Source organism: Pteropus alecto, unplaced genomic scaffold (genome assembly GCF_000325575.1).
Source record: "Pteropus alecto unplaced genomic scaffold, ASM32557v1 scaffold14, whole genome shotgun sequence".
NCBI classification, from domain to species: domain Eukaryota; kingdom Metazoa; phylum Chordata; class Mammalia; order Chiroptera; family Pteropodidae; genus Pteropus; species Pteropus alecto.
In genome coordinates, this window is record NW_006436810.1 from 13,923,913 (window position 1) to 13,946,733 (window position 22,821).

The following is a 22,821-nucleotide window of genomic DNA, read 5'->3' on the forward strand; positions in this document are numbered from 1 at the left end:
TCTTTACCTCTGAGTCCGTGGGATGTACACTGTCCCCTTTTCCTTCTTTACTGGGAAGATTGGCAGACCATACACTGGACCCCCACAGGATCCAGTGACAAACCCCTTGGTGTCACCTGGCACCCTCCGAGGCTGCAGGGAGTGGCAGAGTAGGGGTTAGGGTGCCCCTGACTTGGGCTGTCGGTGGCCTGGGAGGATGAGCCACTGTGCTGACTGGATGCCTGCTCCTTTCAGGTCCTGAGTGGGTCTTTGAATGGCCCTCGTTTCAGGGACGAGGAGCAAGTATCTTAAGATCATCTTGTTATGTAACTTTGCTCCTTAGAGAAAACTCTGTTTTCTCCATTGTGGCCAGTCTTCAGGAAATGTGTGTTACTAAGAGTAGTAACTTTTATTTTACTCATAGAAGTAATGGCGTGATTTTGTTTAAAGTCATAATATACTCTGGAAAAAGGAAATGTGTCCATTTCCGAGTTTGTTGCAGTTAACTGTTCTCTCAAAAATATGCAGTCATGTGAAATGGGTGGATACACACAACTGTGTCGAAATAAGAGGTCAAATATCCCGTTTTTGATTTAGTAAAGTAATAGATGTGTATACTTCTATTTTAATAGTTCATCAGGGTAGATAGGTAAATGACTTAGAGCTAAGATCACTTGCTATTTTCCGTTTGCGCATCTTTTATGGGAAGCAAGTCTGTATCAGCTCTGTCCTCGTCCCTAACCTTTTCCACTTTGGGAATGGTGCATCTGATGCCTGAGTACTTTTGCAAAATTACTCCTTGTAAATGGAAGAATTTATAATAGTGTACGTCATAAACAGGGGACACCTTTTCGTATGACTAGATGGATCCACAGAGTTGTCCAGGGGGCGAAATAGGAACAGTGGGACATGCATTAAACTGTACAAGAATGAAATTGTCTTTTTGTTTTTATGGCTAATATGCTGTATGTAGCTTGTTGGTTTAATAAGTAGTGAAGGTTTTAGGACTCAAGGCATGTTTTACCTAAAACTCAGGGGCTTTGGTGACTCACACAAACATCAAATTTTACTTAGTTGGCACACACATCAAATTTTACTTAGTTGTTCTTAGGTGATTGTCGGTCTTGTTGACGTTTCAAGAGTAGACAAACTTGGATGAAGTCATTTAAGAGTTCAGTTCTCTCATTGCACATAGAGAGCATCTGGGAGGTGTGACATCTTTAGGAAAGAGTTCACATGATTAACCTTGTGACCTAGAACGCATTTTATATCCCCTCCGAGTCTTATTCCTCAAATGGGGCAAAGTGGGGATAATAATCTATTTGACAGTTATTGTATTATATTTTGTTTAAAGTAAAATCTAAACTCTTTACCATGGGCTAAAAGATTTTGCTTGGTCGTGCAGAAATTCATAGGGTGGGTTTTAAAATAAACTGGTCTTTCTTGCCTTATCTGTAAAATCGTGCTTTTCTCAGCATTGGTGTGAAAACTAAATGAGATAATGCATATAGATGTACGAGTTCAGTGCCTGGAATATAACACGTACTAATAGTAATAATTAGCTTAAAATATCCTGTGATCAGTTAAAAGGAGTGTTCTGGTTTATCAGCAGTGGCTATGTAAGACTCGGTCTTTTTTATTAAATAAGCCCTGTGTGAGGAAAGGTTGAGAGACCAAAGGGACGAGGAAAATAGAAATAAAGGAAGAGAGAGAATGGCAGTCTGCAGAAGTATTCACAGTGCCCGCCGCTGGAGTGAGGACCGCACGTGGTCACGCTGTGAGCTGCTGGATTGCTCGGCTCTGGGTCATTGTGGCCACTGCCGGGAGGTCTAGACCAGAAAAGGTAGCACATCCGGCGTCTGCGAGGCCCATGCTCCTGCCTTCACGCTATTTTAATATTCTTTTACCACTCTCAACAGCTATCACACTGACATTTTTTCTTAAAATTATTAAAAGGGCCTCACACTGGGAGACTATGTTTGGGGAGCGGTGGCTGTCCCATTGTCCCTGGGAGAAGACTGTTGAGTAGAGAAGAAAGAGAGGAAGAAAGAATGAAGACACTTCGGACCTCTAAAGGCCGGGGAGACAGCAGTTACCTGAGCATCACCAACCCTGAAGGTGCCACTACGCCATCCTGAAGTTTCCCAGCAGGTAAATTTGGTTATCTAAAGAGGCGTCTCTGTATACAGCAGTTTAGTGGCTGTTTGAGATTGTATTTAATATACACAGTTGTGTTTAAAATGCTTTTTCAGAAGGCAGAGGAATATATGGCTCCTATTAGATAAGATTTTTGCCAAACACAATTTTAAGAGTGTGATGTTATTCTTCAGAACTGTTCAGAGAAGATGTATTCATGGAGCGCTCTAGGAAGCCCGATATTTGGGGTCGCTTACAGCTGGTACTTACGGCCAGCTTCGGGCCACACCGGTAGCAGGCTGGATGGTTGAAGCAACAGGATCAATACACTTTTAAAGCAAGATGCATTCTTACTGGCAGACGTGTTACTTTGTATGATTTTCCTTTTGTGAAATTTATTTCGATGTTTATAATAAGGTTTTTGTTATTAAAGTTTCATTTTGGTTTTAAAGGAAATAATTTCCCTTTGACAGTCATTTTTGTCTATTAACATTGCTTTGAAAGTGAACACAGACACAGGGAATAGCATTATTACTAAATATCACAGATTGTCAGAATAGGTAAGCCTGTACCAAACATAGTCATGTATTAGGATTTTGGTGATTTTGTACATTTGCAGAATTACAATTACTGCATTGTAGAGTTAGAAGGAACCTTCTAGTTATTGACTAGCTCCATTGTCCCACAGATGAGGAAGAGATTGAGACTGAGGGTGGTGACATCACCTGCCCAAAGCCACAGGCCCTGTGACAGATTTCAGAATGGAGTCGTGTTACTCCCAGGAACTAGGAAATTTGGGTTGGTGTCTTCATGGAGAGTGTCAGAGTTGAGCTGGCTCGCGGGGTGACCTGCGTTCGATTGGGAAGAGCTGTAGGTGGCAGAGACATTACCTGAGACCAGGCCAGGCAGCAGGAGCTGGGGCGTCAGCCTAGGGATTCTTGTCTCCTCTTTCTCTGTGTCTCAGTTTGCTTTGATCTGATGGAGCTCACACTCCTAGTAGCTTCCTGGACAGGCGGGGGGCGGTATGTGTGTGCGTGCGTGCGCACGCGTGTGTGTGTGTGTGCGTGCGTGCTCGAGACCTTGCAGGCCAGAAAACACCTGTATTCTAAGTCTTTGCTGGGCGGTCTGGCCGTGTGTAGGGGTCTGGGTTACGCCTTGGTCAGGGGAGGGTGGCGGAGTAACTGAAATCCCCACACGAGCAGAGGGTTCTCTCTCACTTTCACGGGGTCCGCCGTGGCCTCTTCCTTCGGAGCCAGTCCGCTTTCCCCTGCAGTTTTCCCATCACGACACCCCCCGCTTCCGGGTCACCCCAGCAGACGCAAAGACGGCGGACAGGCCACTGGCTGGCACTTAAATATTTGGCACTGAAGTGACATGTGACTTTTGCTCTCAGTCCATTGGCTAGAACCAGTCGTATGCCCCTGCAGAAATGCCAAGAAATACAGGCGCACACGAGACGTCGTTGATGATAGACGCGTGCCACACCGAAGTTCATTTTCCGTTGGAGTTTCGAAGGCATTGCTCCACCGGCTTCCCGCGCTGCCACTCACTCACTCGCCATTTCTGTCTCGTCGTCCGTATATCATTTCTTCCGCTTTCTAGAAGCTTGATAGCACTTCTGTATTATCTCCCAAATCCTAAAATTTTACTGTCACGTGCCGAGTATTATGTTTTTCTCTTGAGCATCTCATGAATCCTTACAGTCTGTAAACTTGTGTTGTTCAGTTTTGAGGAAATTTTAAAAATTTCTTGCATCATTTCTTCCCCTCCATATTTTTCTTTTCCTGGCTGAAGCTCTTTGTTGGATGTTGGACCTCTCGAATTGATTTATCGATTCACTGTTTTTTAGGTTTTCTATTCAGAACAGTTTTTTAAACTTTTATCATTTATTTGGTGCCAGCTTTACTCCCGGGCCGTGAGCGTCTGGGATGTCTTTTCTTCCGTGCCGCCTCCGCTTCCGGTTGGGGCGCAGCCTGCTCCGTTCCAGTGCGGGTCATCGCTGTGTAGCACGGAGAACGCGTGTCTGGGTTACGGAGCCACGAGCTCTGTAAGTTCGGTGTCGCATCTTGGGGAATTTGTCCACCTGGGGGTGCTCAGTGACCAGAGAGTCCGCATCTAAACCCTAAGTTCAGCTTCACCCTCTGCATTTTTAAGCACGTGCAGCAAAATTCAGCACTTTTTAGGCCACCGACCCTGCATCCAGCCACACGCTCCGCCTGGACGTACCCGCCAACGCCACCCCTGTGGCGACGGAACGGCACACATCGTTAAAGTGACATCCTTCAGATACTCGGTGACATTTTGGATATGCATGCCCTTGCCGGCCTGGACAGTTTCACGATTGTCTTAGAGTGAACACAAAGATTCGAACCTCTTGATTTGCATGATTTTGTGGGGGTTTCTGGGTCAAATGGATAGCGAACCATTTTCAGAGGTCACCTCAGGCCACTTACGGGAAGAGCGCTTATCGATTTTTTTAAAGTCAACTTCCCTTTTTTTTTGGTTCTTTTTCTTTGGGGAAATTTTCTCAGTGTTTCTTTCTTTGAATTTTTCATTTTGGCTGTAGGAGTTTTTGTTTCCTAACTGTTCTCTCCCCACTTTTAAAATAAGTAGCATATGACTCTTATTTCAGATTTGTGATACCTTTTCTTAGGCTTCTTTTTTGTTGCCTTCCCTTACAATAGGCTTAGCTTTCTCCAGTTTGTCTAAGCCAGTTAACACTGTCGTCACCTCTTGTCATTTGCTTTCCAGTTTTTATTGTCCTCGTGGGTTTATTATTATTATTATTGTTATTATTTCGGATAGTGGAGATAAATACATGTTTTATAAGAGGCTCATCCAAAGTTTTTTGTTCTTTTTAATAATTCTTGTTTGTTTTGCCAGCATCACTGACTAGTAAAGCCTTTTACTTTGGGGAAACCCACATCTAATTTTTCTCTAAGTAAAGGTTTTCCATTAGTGTGTCATGAAGGTATACCTGTCACTAAGCTCTGTGTAACTTAATTATAAAAGGCCTGCTGATCTGTGGTGGGTAACAAAATATTTTAAGTTGGATCATATTAAAAACATCAGGAGGTCTTGTGTTTGGCAACCAAAATAAGTGATTACTTGTGACAGTTATTTTACAATGCGTGTAGCGCTTTCCATTTTGTAGGATTTTTATATCGCTTGCTTGGTAGGATTGTGTTACTAATTTGAATAATTATTGCTCTCCAGGATCCCCTTTACGTCTGAAGATCAGTGAGTGAGATTTATGTTTGCTCTTAATACATACTTAGTAAATCTTATGTGGATTGCTTTTTGTATCCCAAACCCGTTATTCTTAATTTCAGTGTACTTATTATAGAAATTGAGGAAAGGTAATTTTAACTGAAAGCTCATGTTCTTTAACTCAAACTGACAGAAAAACTCTTACACGTTCTATGCAAAAGCATTTGAATAACTGACAAATTGCTTTTTAAATTAGAGCTTTGTGTTAAGATCTGAAGGCTGAGAGCATTCAAAGAAATTGTGTCACTTTTCAATTGTTTCTATGTGTATGTTGCCTGTCGAAGTTAAAACATTTTGCCTCAGTAGTTCAATATTTAAGGGATTATGTGTATCAAGAGATGAAAACATTGAAGAACAAAAAGCAGAGAAGCATCACTGTGCTGTTTGCTGCGGCAATCCCCCGCCCCCGCGGAAAGGAGACAGAACAGCAGCCAGGTCTTCGGGCCTACGTAATTGTCAGTGTTCGTCAGCAATTCCCGAAGTATCTTCTACCTACTAGGTAGTTTGAACAGTGAGGTCATTCTTTCTCATAGGCAGTGAAAGTGGTCAGATTGTTTAGGGAATGTGCCGTAATGTTTTTAGCTAAAAAACTGGCAAGTGGCTAGAAAGGTAAAACTCTATACGTCAAAAATGTATTATGCATATATAAAGAAAGTGATACTGCTTTTTAAATCCGACATGTTAAAATCTGAATCAGAAAATTAAAGAGGAGTGAGTTTATTTCACTAATTCTTATAAACCGGCCCCATTAACCTTTTACCTGGTTGAATTTATGACTATTTTATAATCAATTTAATAAGAACGTGTTAAACACAATTATAGGAAACGATGCTTAGAAATGCTCATGTAGAAGTTCTCTGTATGGAGGTTAAATTTCTGTCTGCATGTTTTTATTCTCATTGAATCCGATACTTGCAGAGCTGGGTGTGTTTTAGAGATCAGCTGCTTTTTGTATGGGAAAAGCAGCTGGAGAGCTTTCAGTCCGTGTCACACAGCAAACTTCTCGCCACCCTGTCGTCCTGTGTCAGTGGCCTACGAAATGGGAGTGAATCACTTCAAAATTTATTAGAGCTTTTCCTGTAATTATACATTCATTCTTAAAATTTATTAAATTTTAAATCACGTGACAGCTTTACATTCATTTTTCTTAACTTGGTTATCTTTAAGTTCTTCATCCATCTTTGTAGCCATGCAAGTATTCGTATTGCTTTTTAACATAAAACTTACTGTGGAAAGATCTAGAGGCCTTAAAAGAGGTCAGAGCGAGTCTGTCACAGTCACCGTGCTTCACTCGTCGAGAATGGCGGGCTTGCCCCACGTGCAGGCTGACGGGTTGGCCTGAGGCGCTGCTTGCTACTGCCCTAAGACCTGAGACCCCCGAGCGGGGGACAGAGGACCCGGATTCCGCAGGCGTTGTGAAGGTAGCTGAGATGGGGACTTGGTGACACCCTGGATGTGGAGTGAGGGGGCCACGGAAGACTCCGGAGGCTCTGCTCTGAGCGGTGGAAGGACGGAGCAGCCCCGACGAAAGTGGGAAGGACGGCAGGTGGAGGAGGGGCAGGAGAGGCCCCCGGGCTCGTCTTGAACATGTCAGGCCTCTTGTCCGTAAGACAGTGCGTGGCAGTGTCAAGAAGGGACTGTCTTGAGGCTAAATAGAGACAGAAATTTGGGGGCGGGTGGTGCATCAGTGTGATTGAAAGCTTGAGAACGAGTGAAGTCGCTAAGGGGCATGGGTGGACAGAGCAGTGACCCAAGTCCAGTGCGGAGGGGTCAGCTGTGGCGGACGCTGCTGACGGCACCTAAGGTGAGGGCGGAGGACGGGTGCTGGACTTGCAGGGTGGACGGCATTAGTGACGTTGACGAGCGCTTAGCGTGGCGGTGGAGGAGGAGGAAGAGGAGGAGGAGGAGGAGGAGGTGGTCTCCCGTGTGGGTTTAGGAGGAAACTGGGAGAGAGGGACTCACTGGCCTGGAGCACGCGCGCTTCTCCCGGGTGTGGCTGCAGCGCGAGGGGATTCCGGGTGGAGCCTCCTCCCTCCCATCGCTGCTGGGAAGGCGGGTCACGGTCGGCTCGCCCGTGCCTGTGAGCAGCGGCCTTTCGAAGAGCGCTCCCGCGTGGGAAATTGTCGGCGGGTGAGCAGGGCGGAGGGCACGCGTGGAGGGCGCCCTTCAGCAGGCGCGTGGCTCTGCGTGGTGACGGAGGAGGCAGATGGGGTCGCCATGGTGCAGTGTGAAGGTTTCTTGTGCTGCTTTTAATTTTCTCGGGGAACGAGGAAGCTGGGCCGTCAGCTGAGACTGAAGAGGGAGGATTAAGTGTTTTAGGTGTGAGGAAAGGTGTGGAATGGGCAGCAAGGAGAGCGAGAGTGAGTGGGCCAGGGAAATGGCACTTGATCTCCAGGCGGCATGAACCTTCCCGCCTGAAGTTCGTGATCACGACTGACATGAGGCCAGTCAGAGTGCGCGTGCGTTTCTGCAGCCACACTCTCCCCGGAAAGGGCCTAGACCTGGCGTAGGGCGGGTTGGGTTGAACCAGTGTCCTCGGTTTTTGCTGAGGGGAGGGGATTAAGGCCTGTGCTTGGGGCAGAGCGTGATTAATTGTGGCAAGTACGCTGCGCGAGGAGAGAACAAGGAACACTGGAAAGTTGGTGGGGTCCTAGTCTTATCTTTTAGACTAAATATTTCAGGCTGGCGCCTGACTATATGCACCAAACAAATGTCAGATTTGCAAAAAGTTATTCTGGCTCGAGTGAGGAGAAGGAGGCTGTCTACGTTCTAATAAAACAACAAAAATAACATTCTTATCTACTGATTTATATTTTTGCCGCACCGTCATGGTTTAACTAAAAGCCAAGGAAAGGTCTTGCATTTTGCTTTAACCTGATGGATTTACTCAGCCATTCCCTTTAAAAAAAGTGCCCTAAGAACGAACAAGCTCACAGACTCTGTTCTCATAAAACCACCCGTGTTTTTATAGGAAGCATAGGAGAGTATATACTTTCAAGTGTCAGGGTTTCTTAAGACAGTAGAAGAGGCAAACAGTAAAGGAAGACCGACAGATTCGACTAAAGTAAAGTGAGAAACTTCTGTTCCTCAGGGAACCACAGAAAGAATAGAAGTCAGGACACGAGTATGTCGCAGCTCCAGAAAAGAAGAGGCCAGGTGACCTGGCTGAACTGACGACGCTGAGAGATTTTTAGAGGTCTGGAATGCGCTCAGCATATCATCCATCTTTTTGTGCTACATATTTGGCCGTGCATTTACATCATTTTCCCAGAGTAAGAGGAAAAATGGTTAAGAGTCCGCCAATTTTGCATTCCCACCAGCAGTGTGCGAGGGGTCCAGTTTTGTACATTCTTACACCGGGCCTTCTCACTCTAGGGGGTGTGAGTGTGGTAGCTCATTGTGCTTTTCATGTGCATTTTCCCAGTGCTATTACGCGCCTCTTCATGTGCTTAATCATTCGTATGTCTTTGGTAAAAGGTCTATTCAAGTCTTGTGCCCATTTTAAAAATCGGGTTATTTGTCTTATTATTCAGTTGTAAGAGTGCTTTATATATACATTCTGGGTACAAATCCTGTATCAGATATAGGATATGCAAATACGTCCTGTCTGTGGCTGGTCTTTCTCTTAATGATGCGTTTTGAGCACAAAAGTTTGGAATTTTAATGAAGTCCCCAAGTTCAGCGTTTTCAGGAATCAGTTTCCCAGTTGACGCTGTTCGTCTCCTGAGTGCTGAATCGGTTGCTCTGGACAGCGTGGCCTGGCTCTGCAGCTGCGTTCTGCAGAGAGGGTTTATCAGCCTCCTCCTTCCTGGATGCCAGGGAGAATCCCCCTTGGGACACACTTTTCTTATTCTCATTATCAGATGAAGAAACCGAGGCCCGGATGCCGAAGGTCACTAGGGGACGGAGGCTGTGACTGTCTCGGGCCGGGCGCTTTTGGAATCCGGGCCCTGCAGCACCAGGCTCTGACCCCCAGGCCCCACGTGGCCTGAACACAGCCACGTAAAGCTGGCACTTTCTGGGTCCTGTGCCAGGGGGTCACCACTTGTGTCCACTACTTGGCAGCTTCCTTTGTGACTTTGGACTTTATGAGGTTTCGTTGGCTCGCCTTTAAAACGAAGATAAAAATAGTACATTCCAGATGGAATTCTCGGGAGGATTCAAGGAGGTCAGTGTTCATTTCTTAGTGTGTACGAGCTGACGTCTGAACGGGCGGTGGTTGCGTGGTGTTGGTGGCAGTGGCGACGGGGGCCCTCTCCTGTGAGTTAGGCGTCTCTCCCCTGAGCGATGATGGCGTCCTGAGCACGTTTATTGTGCAGCCCTTCCTGTAGTCTCCTGCAGATGTTCGCTTACTTGTGTTCCCTACTAGAATCTAAGGTCCTGGAGGGTATAAGAACTTTTTCTTCCATCCCTGTATTTTGACTGTGGCTTGCAGCTGTCTCCTGGTACTTTCCAGGGACGTGCCAAGACAAAGATGTGACCTGGAGTGATAAAATGGGACAAGAGCGGGAAGCAAATAGGTGGGCTTAAGTTAGGGAAATTTGTAGAATCGCAGTGGGTGATGGGAACCAGTTGCTGTATGGGGTGAATTTGGTGCCTGGGTTGTTGGATGTCAGGTGTTTGGCTGGATAAAGTGTTCATGCCTGGTGTCCATAGGGGACAGGGCCACCAGGAGAGGCCGAATTGGGAAGAGGGACGCAAAAGCCTGAAGTGTAGAGTGTGAGGTGCGTGGAGCGAGGCGAGGTTTGAAGGGGAGACTTTGCGTCGTGAGATCAGAAGCTGGGGAGAGCCGGGAACAGCTGGGAAGGCTTGGGGAGAAGGATCTAGGACAGCTGTTGAGACCTTGACCCTGAGGGCATCAGAGTGCTGCTCTTCGTGATCCAGGTGGCTGACACACACACATTCTTTTACCTGGACTGCGTGAATTCCGTCGTCGGTGGTGGTTTTGTAGTAATGGAAAACCCGCTCGTGTTTCCGGAAGGACCTAACATAGAAACTGTGTCTCCCGAGCCTCCTGTCCCTTCGCCTATTCACTGGAGGTGTGATCACCCATACTTGGATATTCTTCGAGACATTTCCTATACATATTTAGGCATATAAATATATGCACAAATGGGATCGTATTTGCATTTTGTTTTGTAGCTTGCCTTTTTCCAGCAATGTATCTTGGACCTCTTTCTTTATCTGCATAGTATTTCATTGTATGGATGGGTTATAGCTTACTAGTCCATTGTTTTTTGATGTGTATTATTGTTGTTTCCTGATATTTAGGTTAATTCCACATTTTTACCAAAATGAATTATGTGGTGAAAGGCTTGTGTAGCCATTAAGTGGGCTCATTCTGTAGAATCAGTTGTGCGATTTTAGGCAAGACCCCTCATCTCTGCCTCAGCCTCCCCATCTATACAATGGGAATTTTCCTACTGCTGTTCACTGCAAGCACCTGTACAACCTAGTCACGTGCTAGACGTTCTTACAGGACTTCACATATATTAACCCATTTAAACTCACAGCTGCCTTGAGCCATCGATGCTGTTCTGAGATCACACAGTGTTACACGGTGGACCTGGGACACCCGAGAACTGCATTCTGGTCCAGGTGAGGCTCCCACGGTGTCATCTTCGTGCGTGGGTCCAAATTTACAGCGTTGTGAGCAGTAAATGAGATGCATTGTATTCAGATGGCTTAAACTAAGGCCCAGCGCAGACACAGTTTAGCCAATATGTGGTCTATTTTTACCAATAGTAGGACAGTACTAGATAAATGATCCAGTAATATTAGCCTCCTTTTTTTTAATCAATGCTTTATGAACATCATTTTCCATATGTCCTTGTTTTTGGCATGAGCATATATCCAAAAGACAAGTTCCTAATAGCATAATTATTGCTTAAAGCATATGTGAATTTAAAATTTTGATAAGTATTTTCAGATAATCCTCCACAGATTGTTCCGATTTCTCACACCCTTGCCAGCACTGTTACTGACTTAACTTCTCAGACTCATAGGTGGAAGGTAACATCTTGTTTTGAATTTCCTTTTCGGTGGATTTTTAAAGTCGAGACACAGTTTAGTTTGGTGAAACTCCCCCTTTATCGTGTGCCGTCTGTCTGTTGGTTTTATGCGAGAGCATCAGTCCCGTACCCACCACCGACCGCACTCAGGATTCAGAACGGTTGCGGTCACCCCAAGTCCCATCGGTCTCTTTGTCGTTAATGGACTGAGGACCTGTTGGGGTTCGATTGGCCGTTTGAATTAGTCTCCTCCCTCTCGTGTGCTTGATTTCTCTTGCTTGTTCTCTTGTCTTTTTCCTTCCATCTTTCTTTCTGTGTGAACTGTTCATTCATATGTTTTGCCCATTTGCTGTTAGGAGTGTGTGCTTTTCTCTTACTGATCTCTAAGAACATGGTCTGTGCTACAGAAATTAATCTTTCGTCATATATATCTGCAGTTTTTCTTCAGTTTATTTTGGCTTTATGCCATTTTTCGGCTATCTAGAAATTTATGAATTTTGTATTGTTAGACTTACCGATCTTTTCCTTTTATGGAATCCAGGTTTTATGTTATGCATAGGAAAGGTTTCTGCATTACGAGATTTTTAAAAATATTTTTCCAGCTTTTATTTTTTTTAATGTTTGCGTAGTCAGTCCTCTCGAACTTTAATGTAAGAAATAAAGTGAACACCTTGCCTTCTGAACCACTCCCGAATGGTTATCCAGCCTGCCCGCTGTCATTTCCCGCACAGCCCGTCTTCCAGCACCGTGTCCTCTGAGCCGCGTGCTCTCCGTGTGCCCTGGCCCGCGTGGTGGCTCCCTGGGCCGTGCCCTCCGGGTTTAAGCCACGTCCTGTGCAGCTCCTCCCGCATTTGTCCTTGAGAGGTTTCCTTATTTTTTTCACTGTTTATATGTCAGAGTCAGTTTCCATATCATTTTGTCAGGTTTCTTGCAAAAACACTGTTGATGTTTTCTTGGGATCTTGAGTTTATATTTTGACAGGGGTCATCGAATTTTTTTATGTGTGTCTATATATATGTGTGAAAGATACTATCTTGTTTTGAATTTACATACATGTATTATATATAAAAAACGATGATGATCCTCTTAGGAGTTTTAAAGTTTTTCATGTAGTTTTGAATATTTTTAAATTAATTCAGTCTTTTTAAAAACTATTATAAATGTCTTTTGTTATATTTTTACCAGCTTTTTAAAAATACAGTTAGTAGTGAGTTTTACCTATAAATTTTGTAATCAGTTACTTGACCACATTCTTTTTTTTTTCCCCTAGTAGTTTAGCTGCCTGACAGTTTGGTCTTTGCAATATTTACACATATTTCTTACTCGTGTCTAATTAATTGGCTAATATGTTGAAAATAATGTTAATTAATAGTGTGCTTTCATCATTTCTTCATTAGTCATGGCTCTAAATTTTGTTATATATATATGATGTATTAAGTGTCCATCTATTTCTGTTTTACTTTTTTGGGGGGTGGTTCAAGAATTGATCTTTAAATTTTTTTCAGGTTTTTTTTGTGGTTTATAGCTATGAGCATATGATTTTGCTTTTTTGATCTGTAGTAAATTATATTAGCAAGTTCACAGTAAACAGCCACGCTGGTGATCCTGGGTGCCCCTTACCTTGTGGAGTTTTCCCCCACCGTGATGATTTCTAGTTTGGCACTTCTTTCAAGCACAGTTAGAAGTTAATTACATTTGCCAAGCAATATCTTAAACAAAGGCCTAGATTTTGTTTTTTGTTTTTTGTTTTTGTTTTTGTTTTTGTTTTTGTTTTGGGGGGTATTGTCTTCCTAGTTTTTTAGAACAACTTTTGCCACACCGAATGCCACAGAAAATTTTTTTAGCCAATTGCATTTATTTGGTGTTTACAAATTGATTAAGTATTTATAGAAAGAACTTTAAAAATATATACTTATTTGTTTACACATTTAAATCATGCAGTGAATTTAAATTCAGAAAAGTGTGGATGAGCATCAGCCATGCCCAGGAACCATTTTAGGTGCTGAGGATTAACAGGTGGCCAAGACTGATGATGTTTGTCATCTCAGGTGGGATAGAGCGGAACGTATTTCAACTGGTAAATTACAGAAATCACAGGCATGCCAAAGAAGGTAGCTAATAGAGATTGTATGGTATTTTGGAACTTTCTGATAAAATGGTTTTAGTGTGTCCTTTCCATGTAACATGACTGGATTTTTTTTTTTTTTAACCAGATCTGAAAATCTTTTTTTTCTAATATAAGTTGAGTTTATCCCATTCATATTTATGGGTATAACAAACATTGGAACCTAAATTCTATCGTAGTTCATGTTATGTTGGCCATTGCCTTTATTTGCCTTTTTGTTACATGGTCTGTTCCTTCCTGCTCCTCCCTTTCTGGAAAGGCTTTGGTATCTGTTCTTCATGTGGCACTGACAGGGTCAGGGACAGCGAGGAAGAGCCCAGGGCCTGGCGTGGAAGGGCGTGCGCCTTGGCTGCTCGCGAAGTGGCTGGGAAGTCGCCGGTGCGACCTTGCCTGTGGAGGGCGCTGTGCAGCCGCTTTCCTTCTCTTGCTGCCTTTTCATGCGGATGCTTTTCCTACGGTAAAAGTCTTTCTCTTTGTTCTGTTAAACTGTCTTCAGAGGTTAGTTAAGGTGGTTCCTCAGGTGTGCTCTGTGGGTCCCCTTTCATAAGAATGCTCGAACATTATGTACCTTTTTCACCGTGTCGCTGTTGTCCCTGAGGGCGCACAAGCTGCGACGGTTAAATCGATGCCGCCCCACCACTGTCATAGTATAAAGTTCTCGTGGTAGTCACGTGCTCTTTGCCTCCGTGCACTCGTACGAGAGAAAATTTCAGGTACATTTAAGAACGTCGTTGAGGAAGCTGTAGAAATCATTGTGTTAAATCCTGACCCTGACTACACAGCTTTTGAAAATCAATGGTGAAAGCGAGGTGTGCACAAAGCACTTGCTGCTGCCCCCTGGGGCAGGAGGTGTCCCGAGCCGGAGCCTGGGCCTCGCTTGAGTTGCCAGCTGAGATAGCCGCTTCCTGGACCACGGCTTTTCCCTGAAAGAACGGCTGGCAAACTGGTTATTCGGCTTGGGTTTTTAGAAGTCATTTTGTCAAAAAGATCAGAGAAAGCCTGTCGCTTCACTGACAGTACTGATGCCAAGGACAAGTCCAAGCTTTCAAGCAAAAATGAGAAACACTTGTCTCTACCTGTGTTAGCTTAACTGCTCCCTGGTACTTAAAAAAGACTTTTCTGACGGGATGAGCGGTGGTACGACGGGTGTGAGCCGTCCGTGTTGTGTAGTCAGCTGAGTGGCACGTGACGCTGCGGAATCGGGCATGTCGAAAGGTCTCCCTGGAAATGCCAGCTGGACCAGTGCGTTTGAAGTAGTCGAGTGCGATGCTTGGTGTGGTCTCGGGTTTCTCAGAGTGGCTGACTTCTAAGAAACTGTCACTTGTTGATTTTCAGTATAGTATCACAGGAATAGCCACACTTAAGTGAAAGGGTTATTACGTAAAACACCCCTCCTGTTTACAGGCAGATATCTGTAGGAAGTCAGGTTTTTTCTTACACGTCGAAGCAACATATTGGAACAGATTTGAATGCAGATGCAGCCGTGAGAGTCCAGCTCTCTGAAGTCGGACAAAAAGGTGTCACAGTAGTATAAAACACGGCCACTACTCTCACTGAATTTTTATTGTTTGAGAAAATATATTTATCTTCAATGAAAATATTATAAACATGTAATGAGTATACTGTTACTTTTAAATGAATTAATTAAATATTTTTAAATCTTCTCAATGTTAATTTCTAATAGGATAAATTTCAGTAGATACACCCCACATGGACAAAGCTTTTTGTGGTCTTCGATCATTTGTTAGAGGACAAAGGGGTGCCGGGTCCAGAAAGTTTGGGTGCCACTGACTCAGCAGTCGAATGGTCAGCGGGCTGCTTGCTACAGGGGAAGGCTGTGAACTTCGCCGGCCACAGCCAGGCTCAGGGTCTGGATCTGCCGTTCCCTGTGGGCAAGTTTTTGAACTTCGTGGGGCGGACTTTATTCTCCCTGAGACCCGGTCTCCTCACTCGGCATGTGACAGTAATAAAGTTCTTGTATTCACTGAAAATTAAGTAGCTTGATGTTGTGTTTTAATTTTTTTTTTTAGTACTCACAGTGACAGCCATGACTGTATGCAGTCATTCCGTAAAAAAGAGATTGCGAAGTTACTTGAAGATGTTACCTTCTGCCCAGACGAATACCATATTCACGTCTAAAACCTTTTCCCTTGAACCTTTCTTTATACACGCTTTCAAGTCTATGTGTAAACTTAAAATTTTACAATTAGAAAAGCAGTAAAACTAATTCAGAACACTTAGGCATGATGAGACAGATGGTAATCCTATAAAAAGATGGCATATATTTTTGGAAGTGCAAACAGAAAAACAGATACTCTTAACAATTCCAGGGTAATCTTTGCCTAGAAAATGAAGGGAAGAGATAAAAGACCATATGGCCTAATAGAACTTTCTATCGTTTCTAATGTCTGGAATTGAATTTTGTTTATTTAATGTTAGTATTGAGTTGCATAGGGATTGGTAGTTGGACAAGGAATAATTATCAAGTCGATAATTACCAAGGACCTTTCTTGCGGTTCTCAGTCTCTCGTGTTCTCTGACATGGATGTGCTAGTGGGAAGCAGGACCGTGTGAACCCCAGGTGTAGTGAGGTTAACCTACACGTGAGGACCTGTCACATCGGAGCAGCTAAGTGGCCTGTCGTGGAGCAGTGTTCTCCAGTTCAGGTGTGAGCAGGTGTTGGGGAGACAGTGTTGAGGAAACAGCTGACACCGTCCCTGCTCTCATGTGGATTACAGTCTGCAGGGATGGTGGGCAGGCAGGGCCAAGCTCACATAGCAGGTGCGTACCCCAGGCAGGTGGCCGTGCAGGCTTCTGAGAGCCTGTGGTTGGGGGTCCACCTGGTCTGGAAGAGCAGGGCGTGGCTGTTGAGGAACCGACAGATGAGCTGAGGTTTGAACAAATTAATCAAAGAGAAGACTGTAAAAACACATTGTAAATCCAAGGGCCAGTATGTTAAAAAGTGTAGCATTGAGAGAGAATATGGCGAATACAAATGCTTTCAGCGGATGGGGCAGACGTCCCCAAGAAGCGAATTAGCAGACCACGTCAGACCTCATGGGCCGTGTTAGGGCATTTTGTCCCTTTATCCTAAATAGTGATAAATTATCCTGTGGGGCGTGGAGTCAGGGAGCTGGAGGTGGGCAGGGCCTCTCATCACTGGACCTGGTTGGGATCGTACGTCAAGTTCTGTTCACTCACAGTTGCTGGTGCCTCCTGCGTCCTTGCTGTGCTCCTAGGCTCTTGGGAGACATCAGTGTGTAAAACAGTTAAAGTCCCTGCTTTCATAAAGCTTAAATCCTTTAATATAAAGAGGGGGAGAAAAACAACATAATAAATAAAGTCGTACTGTATGCGAGAAAAAAGTAATCAGCCTGGTGGTAGGGCGTGTGTTGCAGCTCAGGTGACACGGGCACGGAAGGTGTCATGGAGGAAGGGACAGGTGAGCGTAGACTTGAAGGTCGGGAGGGGGTTAGCCGTGTCATATTTGCTGCCAGTACCCCGGCCCTAAATGGCAACATATTGTGGTAAGTATCCTCAGGGCATCAAGGGGCCGTGGAGAGGGCAGGGGACAGCGTTGTAAGGGTGGGACACTCACCGTGCAGGCCTTAGAGCCACCGCGAAGACTTTCCTCCTGAGCGAGATGGACAGCTGTCTCGAGTTCTACTCTTGAAGTTTGGCGGCTGGGTTTGAGGAGGACCACGCGTGTGTGGGGGGATCGGGCTCTGCCACCGCATTTTCTCATCCAGGCTGCTTTCCACGTCGCGCTCCGGATCTTTATCTTCTGTCCCGACTTTTCAGAACTCACCTAAGTATGGATCCGGATCCGGGGCTCGCCGTGTGTGCGTGAGCCACATGTGTCTTGCATGCAGCCCTGAGATGGGTTTGTACGTATTCCTACTGCGTTATCTGCGTCCGCGCACCCCCCGCCCCCCACACACACATGCACACGCGTTTCTGATGTAATCGCTAGCATATCGGTAACTGCTGGCCCCAGGAAGTGTCCGCAGCTGCAGCTGTCTCCTGCCAGGTGTCACATTTCAACCAATTAATAATTCTAACTGATGTCGAATGTTACTTTAGTGTCACTAAAATTTTATCCAAAAACTGAGGCATTATGGAGAATTACTTGTAAATGGAACTAAGATATGAATAAAATTTTCATGCGCAGTTAACTCATGTTTGAGTCTCTCCACTGCATCTGTGTTGAACTTCAACTCCGTCAACCCTACCATTGTTAGAAAAATTTAAGAGGCACGTGGCTAGTTAGGGTAACGTGGGTAGACTCTAGAGCTACAAGTGTTTCCAACACATCGTTTTGACATCTTACAGTTTATTAAGAAACCGTTCGTCCTTTTTTTATGAGGCAGTTTGAGACCCCTGCGGGGTTTCTGCGTTCCAGTAGGTTTATGTGTGTACTGAAGAGGACGATGAGTGGGCTCAGACTTAGGAAGTGTGTATGGAAACGAGACCATATTGATACTTAAACATTTGCATTCTTCCCTGCACTGGGAACCAGACCCAGAGGCCGCAGCTTGGCCGTCGTGCGCCCCGCTCCTTCCTGCCCCGGCCTTGGCACGTCAGGCTTCTCGGCTTTGGCGTCTGCAGGCTCCCACCTCGGGGCTCTGCACATGCCCTGCCTGCCATCCGGGAAGCTTCCCTCGCCACCTTCCCTTCGCACGGCTGCCTCCTCCTTGCCAGTCCAGCTGTGGGAGAGGCCGTGGGGGGTGCTCATGGAATCTAGAGTAGGAACCCCAGTGTTTTCTGATCACTTCCTTCTCCGTGATGTCTGTCACGATTGCCAATGATCAGGTCCTCTGTGGCTGACTTGTTCTGTGCCTGCACTTCCCGGAGGACCGCTCCAAGGAGGTGGCAGGCAGTGACGGCGACGGCTGTTGGCCCCGTTCCCACCATGGTGTGTTCTTCCCACTTACCAAGTTTCTCTGAAGACAGACCTTTTCGTGGGCGAAGACTCCTTTGAGGGCCTGATGGTGGTGATGGATAGAGAAGAGACGTGGACAAAATGTTCCATCTGTGGGTTCAGGGGCTTCACAGAGGCCAAGGCTGGCCTGCTCGTGGCTGTTACCCACACCCTGTGTACCACTCAGCGGGCCAGGGCGCACCTGGGAAGCAAAGTTACCGATCAGCATCCCTCCCCTGTGCCTTTGCCTATAATGCAGCCCGATTCACAGGCTAGCTGCGGTCGGGGAGCGTTCAGAGTCTGCCGCTCGAGAATTCTGTCCCAGACCGGCTCTGCCCAGCATTTTCCTGTCATTTCTTTGGCCTGTCTTGGAGCTTGCAATTTCTTATCTTAGTTTTCCATCAAACATCTTAACTCCTCTTGGATCTGGTAAACTATTTTACAAACGTAGCGGGAAAGGGGTGGAGAGAGGGCTCTATGAGAAATGGCCTGCGAGCAGAAAGGACAGTCTAGCATTTGCTGCAACGGCCGGGTCCTTAGCGTAGCCCCCGTTTCTTTGGGTTCCCGAGGACAGCGCACTCCAGTTAGAGGTGGGGCCGCGGCTACTCTGCCTTTCATCCATCTTCAGCTTTGAGGATCAGAGAGCGTTTTTATTTTTAGACGTACTTATACAACTACATGGTACTCCATATTTTTTTGTGGGAAATTATGTAATATATTTACTTCCTTCTCTTTACTAGTACTTATTTGGTAGGATTTCATTGGTAGTCTGCCTGCCTCAACACACCGTGTGCAAGCAGGGTGGTCACTGCTGTGTGTGGTCGAGCTTGTTACCTGATAAGCATGTGTTTTTCATGTGGCCGTTTTAGATGGAATGTCAATCCTTGATCATTTGTAATGACTTTTGATTTTTATAGGAGATAGATTGCTTCATTTTCATTAGGAGATTTAGTTTTGTTCAGTGTGGCTTTTCCTATCCATACATTTATTTCATAGTCAAGGAATATTTGGTTTCAAAGAATTGAAGCACTATGTATTATCTAATGGTAGTTCCTGGTTAGGAATATAAAAATGAGTGAGATATTTTAAGTACGACAGTCTGGTCGGGGAGATGAGGCATAAGGAGGATGCAGTCAGTTCTACGTCACTGTGACACACTCAAGCGGTACAGCGCAGTGGGTTTTGGTGAGTCCCTGGCCGACAGCCTCAGGACAAGCCACGTGGGAGCTGTGGAGTGTGTCGGGCAGTCTGTCGCGACCGCCAGGGTCTAGGTCAGGATCTGGGGCTTGCTCACCGCGGGCCGTGGGTCGGGCTCGCACCGGCAGATGCGAAACGCAGATTTTTACCGGAAAGCTGCTTGTTCATTTTTACTTACTATTTCCTTGTCTCCTACTGTTTATTTCTATTGAGTTTTTCTTGTTGACTTTTTAAAATTTCAACATAATTTTACATATATTGTTATTTCCAAGTGAACAGATTATTTTACTTTGCTTACATTTTATATAAACTGCTTTTTAATGGCAATAATTCATCCTAATTATATCAACGAAATATCTAAATTCCATTACACTACCGTTTTACATTTACAGATGTACCTGTCACAACCACAGTGCTTGGCTTCTTATTCTTGTCAAAAGAGATCAGGTATTGGGATCTCTCTTACTCTGAGCACAAAACCTATACTGTCTGCTTAAAAGAAGTGATTTGCCAGCTGTTGGATATTGTCATATTATCCCTTTCGTGTTTCTGGATGGCTGTATTTTTGTTGAATAATCTAGTTAATAACTTAAATATTAGATCATGTGCTTGGGTAGAAGATAATAGTACTTATCTTGGATATGAGTTCGTCTAATATACAGTAATGTTTAAAAGTAACTGGCTCTCCAAATATTTATTTTTTACAACTTGCTCGAAAAACATAGTACATGACAGTAAAACTTAAAAATTGCTTCTTTATAGAGGTGATATTGCTGATCCCCTGATAGGTTGTTCAGTATGAGTGGTTTCTACTTTAAATTAAGGGTCCCCAATTCTTGGACTGCGGACCGGTACTGGGCCGTGGCCTGTCAGGAACCAGCTGCACAGCAGGAAGTGAGCGGCGGGCGAGGGAGCGAAGCTTCGCCTGTATTCGCATCTGCTCCCAGCGCCAGCATCACCGCCTCCGCTGCGCCTCAGATCCTCGTGCATTAGCTTCTCATAGGAGCTCTGGTCCCTGGTGCTGCGAAGGTTGGGAACCATGGCTATAAATGGTTTCATGTAGATTCTGTCTACACATTAAGCAAATCCTATCTATAACTAAAGTAAACATTTGTAAAATACCTCCTTTCATCCCCTGCTGTGTGTTATGGCTATGTTACTAATGAGTTTGTATTACATCCATTCATAGATCTCTCCTACTGGATTATGAGGCCATAAACGCTTTATTAATCTGCATGTCACCACACAGTGCTGGGTATGTAATAGGGGCTTAGTAAATGCGTAGTGGATCGACAAACGCCGTCAGGGCTGGAGCTGTCCTCTTTTGCCAAAGAAACAGTGTTGCTGAACTGATGCCGGGGGATGGGATCTTGCTCTTAGTTTTATTAGCGTTTGTTCTGGTTGAAGCACATCATCTTGTTATGACTTTATACTTCGGTGGGTACACAAACTGCAGAACATGGCCGCAGAGGAAATATAATATGCATAGTTCAGAATGTTTTTGCAAAGCAGTTATTCCTATGATCAATTAATATGACCATGAGGCCAAAATTTTTCCTCTGAAATGACTTTCAGAAAGTCTTTTCCAGAATTGAAATCTTATCTTTTCAGTGATGGAACAGTGTACAAAAGTAGTTCAGAAGTTATACTTCTGGATACAGAAGTAAAAATTTGCCATGAGAAATTGCAGAAAGAAAGAAAAAAAAAAAGGAAGAGGAAGGTGTAATAATTCTGGAAGTAGGCTTCATAATCTTCCAGGTAGGTCTCCACCAGACACACCTGGTTGTTGAGGGAGTCCTCAGGGGACCGTGGCCTGTGCCCCGAGTCACAGTGGGGCATCTCTCCCGTGGGCGGTACTGGAGGTGTGAAGGATCCCGGGCTCTGTCCTCAGGGAACTCGTGAGGATACAGGGACATTGCTAGGCTTTTTCAGTAACTTATCACAGATTATGGAATGGCTTTTATTCATTCTTACAGATGTTTACATTTCTAAAAACATGTACAGGTTGAGGAATTGGCCAGACTTGTTCTCTCAGTTCAGCGCGGTGTCACCTTTGAGTTTCTGCCGTTGGGTGACTCACACTGCTGGCCGGGCCCTGCGCCAGTGAGAGCTGGAGGTGAGCATCAGGGCCGTGAGTTAGAGCTGGAGGTGAGCGTCAGGGCCGTGAGTTAGAGCTGGAGGTGAGCGTCAGGGCCGTGAGTTAGAGCTGGAGGTGAGCGTCAGGGGAGGCACAGACTCCGACCCTTAATTAAAGAGCAAACCTCAAGCCAGGTGCAAACAGAAGAGAGGAAGGTTAGGGCTTGTTCTTTAGGATTGTCAGATAGTTGTCACCTGCTGATTACACAGTAGGCAGCGATCCGGATGAACTGGAAAAATTCCTTGTCTCAACGGACCTTCTTAGGGATGGACTCGGAGTCCCTTGTCCAGACGCTAAGGGATTAATGTCGAGTAAAATAAAACTTGTGGAAGCTCTGTAATGTGCTCTTTTTAAAAAAGAACGTATTTTATTTTTTTTTAGAAAATGGCTCCAAAGGGTCAATGAAGCTGGGAACACATAGATGCAGCATTACACGCAGCCTCTCCAGATGTTTGACGACCCTGTTTCAGAGAGAAATTGATCCCCTCGGACTAGGTAATCAGTCATAATGAAGAAAATTAGTCTGAAAACCTTCCGGAAATCTTTCAACTTGAATAAAAGCAAAGAAGAAGCGGAGTTCATGGTAGTGCAGCCACCCTCGCTAGCCGGCGGTTTCGACAAAGACGGTTCCTTGTTTGGTAGCTGCTACGGGAAGGACATGGCCGCCTGCGACATCAACGGCGACGACGAGAAGGGGGGGAAAACGAGATCAAAGAGCGAGAGCCTGATGGGCACCTTGAAAAGACGGCTGTCGGCGAAGCAGAAGGCGAAGGGCAAGGGCGGCGCGCCGCCGGGGCGCGCGGCCGACGAGGACACCTTCTCCTCGGCGTCGGCGCCGCTCGTTGCTACGGGAAGGACATGGCCGCCTGCGACATCAACGGCGACGACGAGAAGGGGGGGAAAACGAGATCAAAGAGCGAGAGCCTGATGGGCACCTTGAAAAGACGGCTGTCGGCGAAGCAGAAGGCGAAGGGCAAGGGCGGCGCGCCGCCGGGGCGCGCGGCCGACGAGGACACCTTCTCCTCGGCGTCGGCGCCGCTCGTGT

General features: G+C 45.4%; 1 protein-coding gene across 1 annotated transcript in view; it reads left to right on the forward strand.

Moving 5' to 3' along the window:
• Positions 1 to 1,995: 1,995 nt before the first annotated feature.
• The window catches only part of SOCS6 (suppressor of cytokine signaling 6), a 25,765-nt gene continuing 4,939 nt past the window's right edge, over positions 1,996 to 22,821 (forward strand). The window contains exons 1-2 of the mRNA XM_025048126.1: positions 1,996 to 2,130; positions 22,158 to 22,656. Coding sequence (XP_024903894.1) covers positions 22,285 to 22,656 — 372 coding nt within the window. The 5' untranslated portion in view covers positions 1,996 to 2,130; positions 22,158 to 22,284. The remainder of the gene's footprint in view (positions 2,131 to 22,157; positions 22,657 to 22,821) is intronic.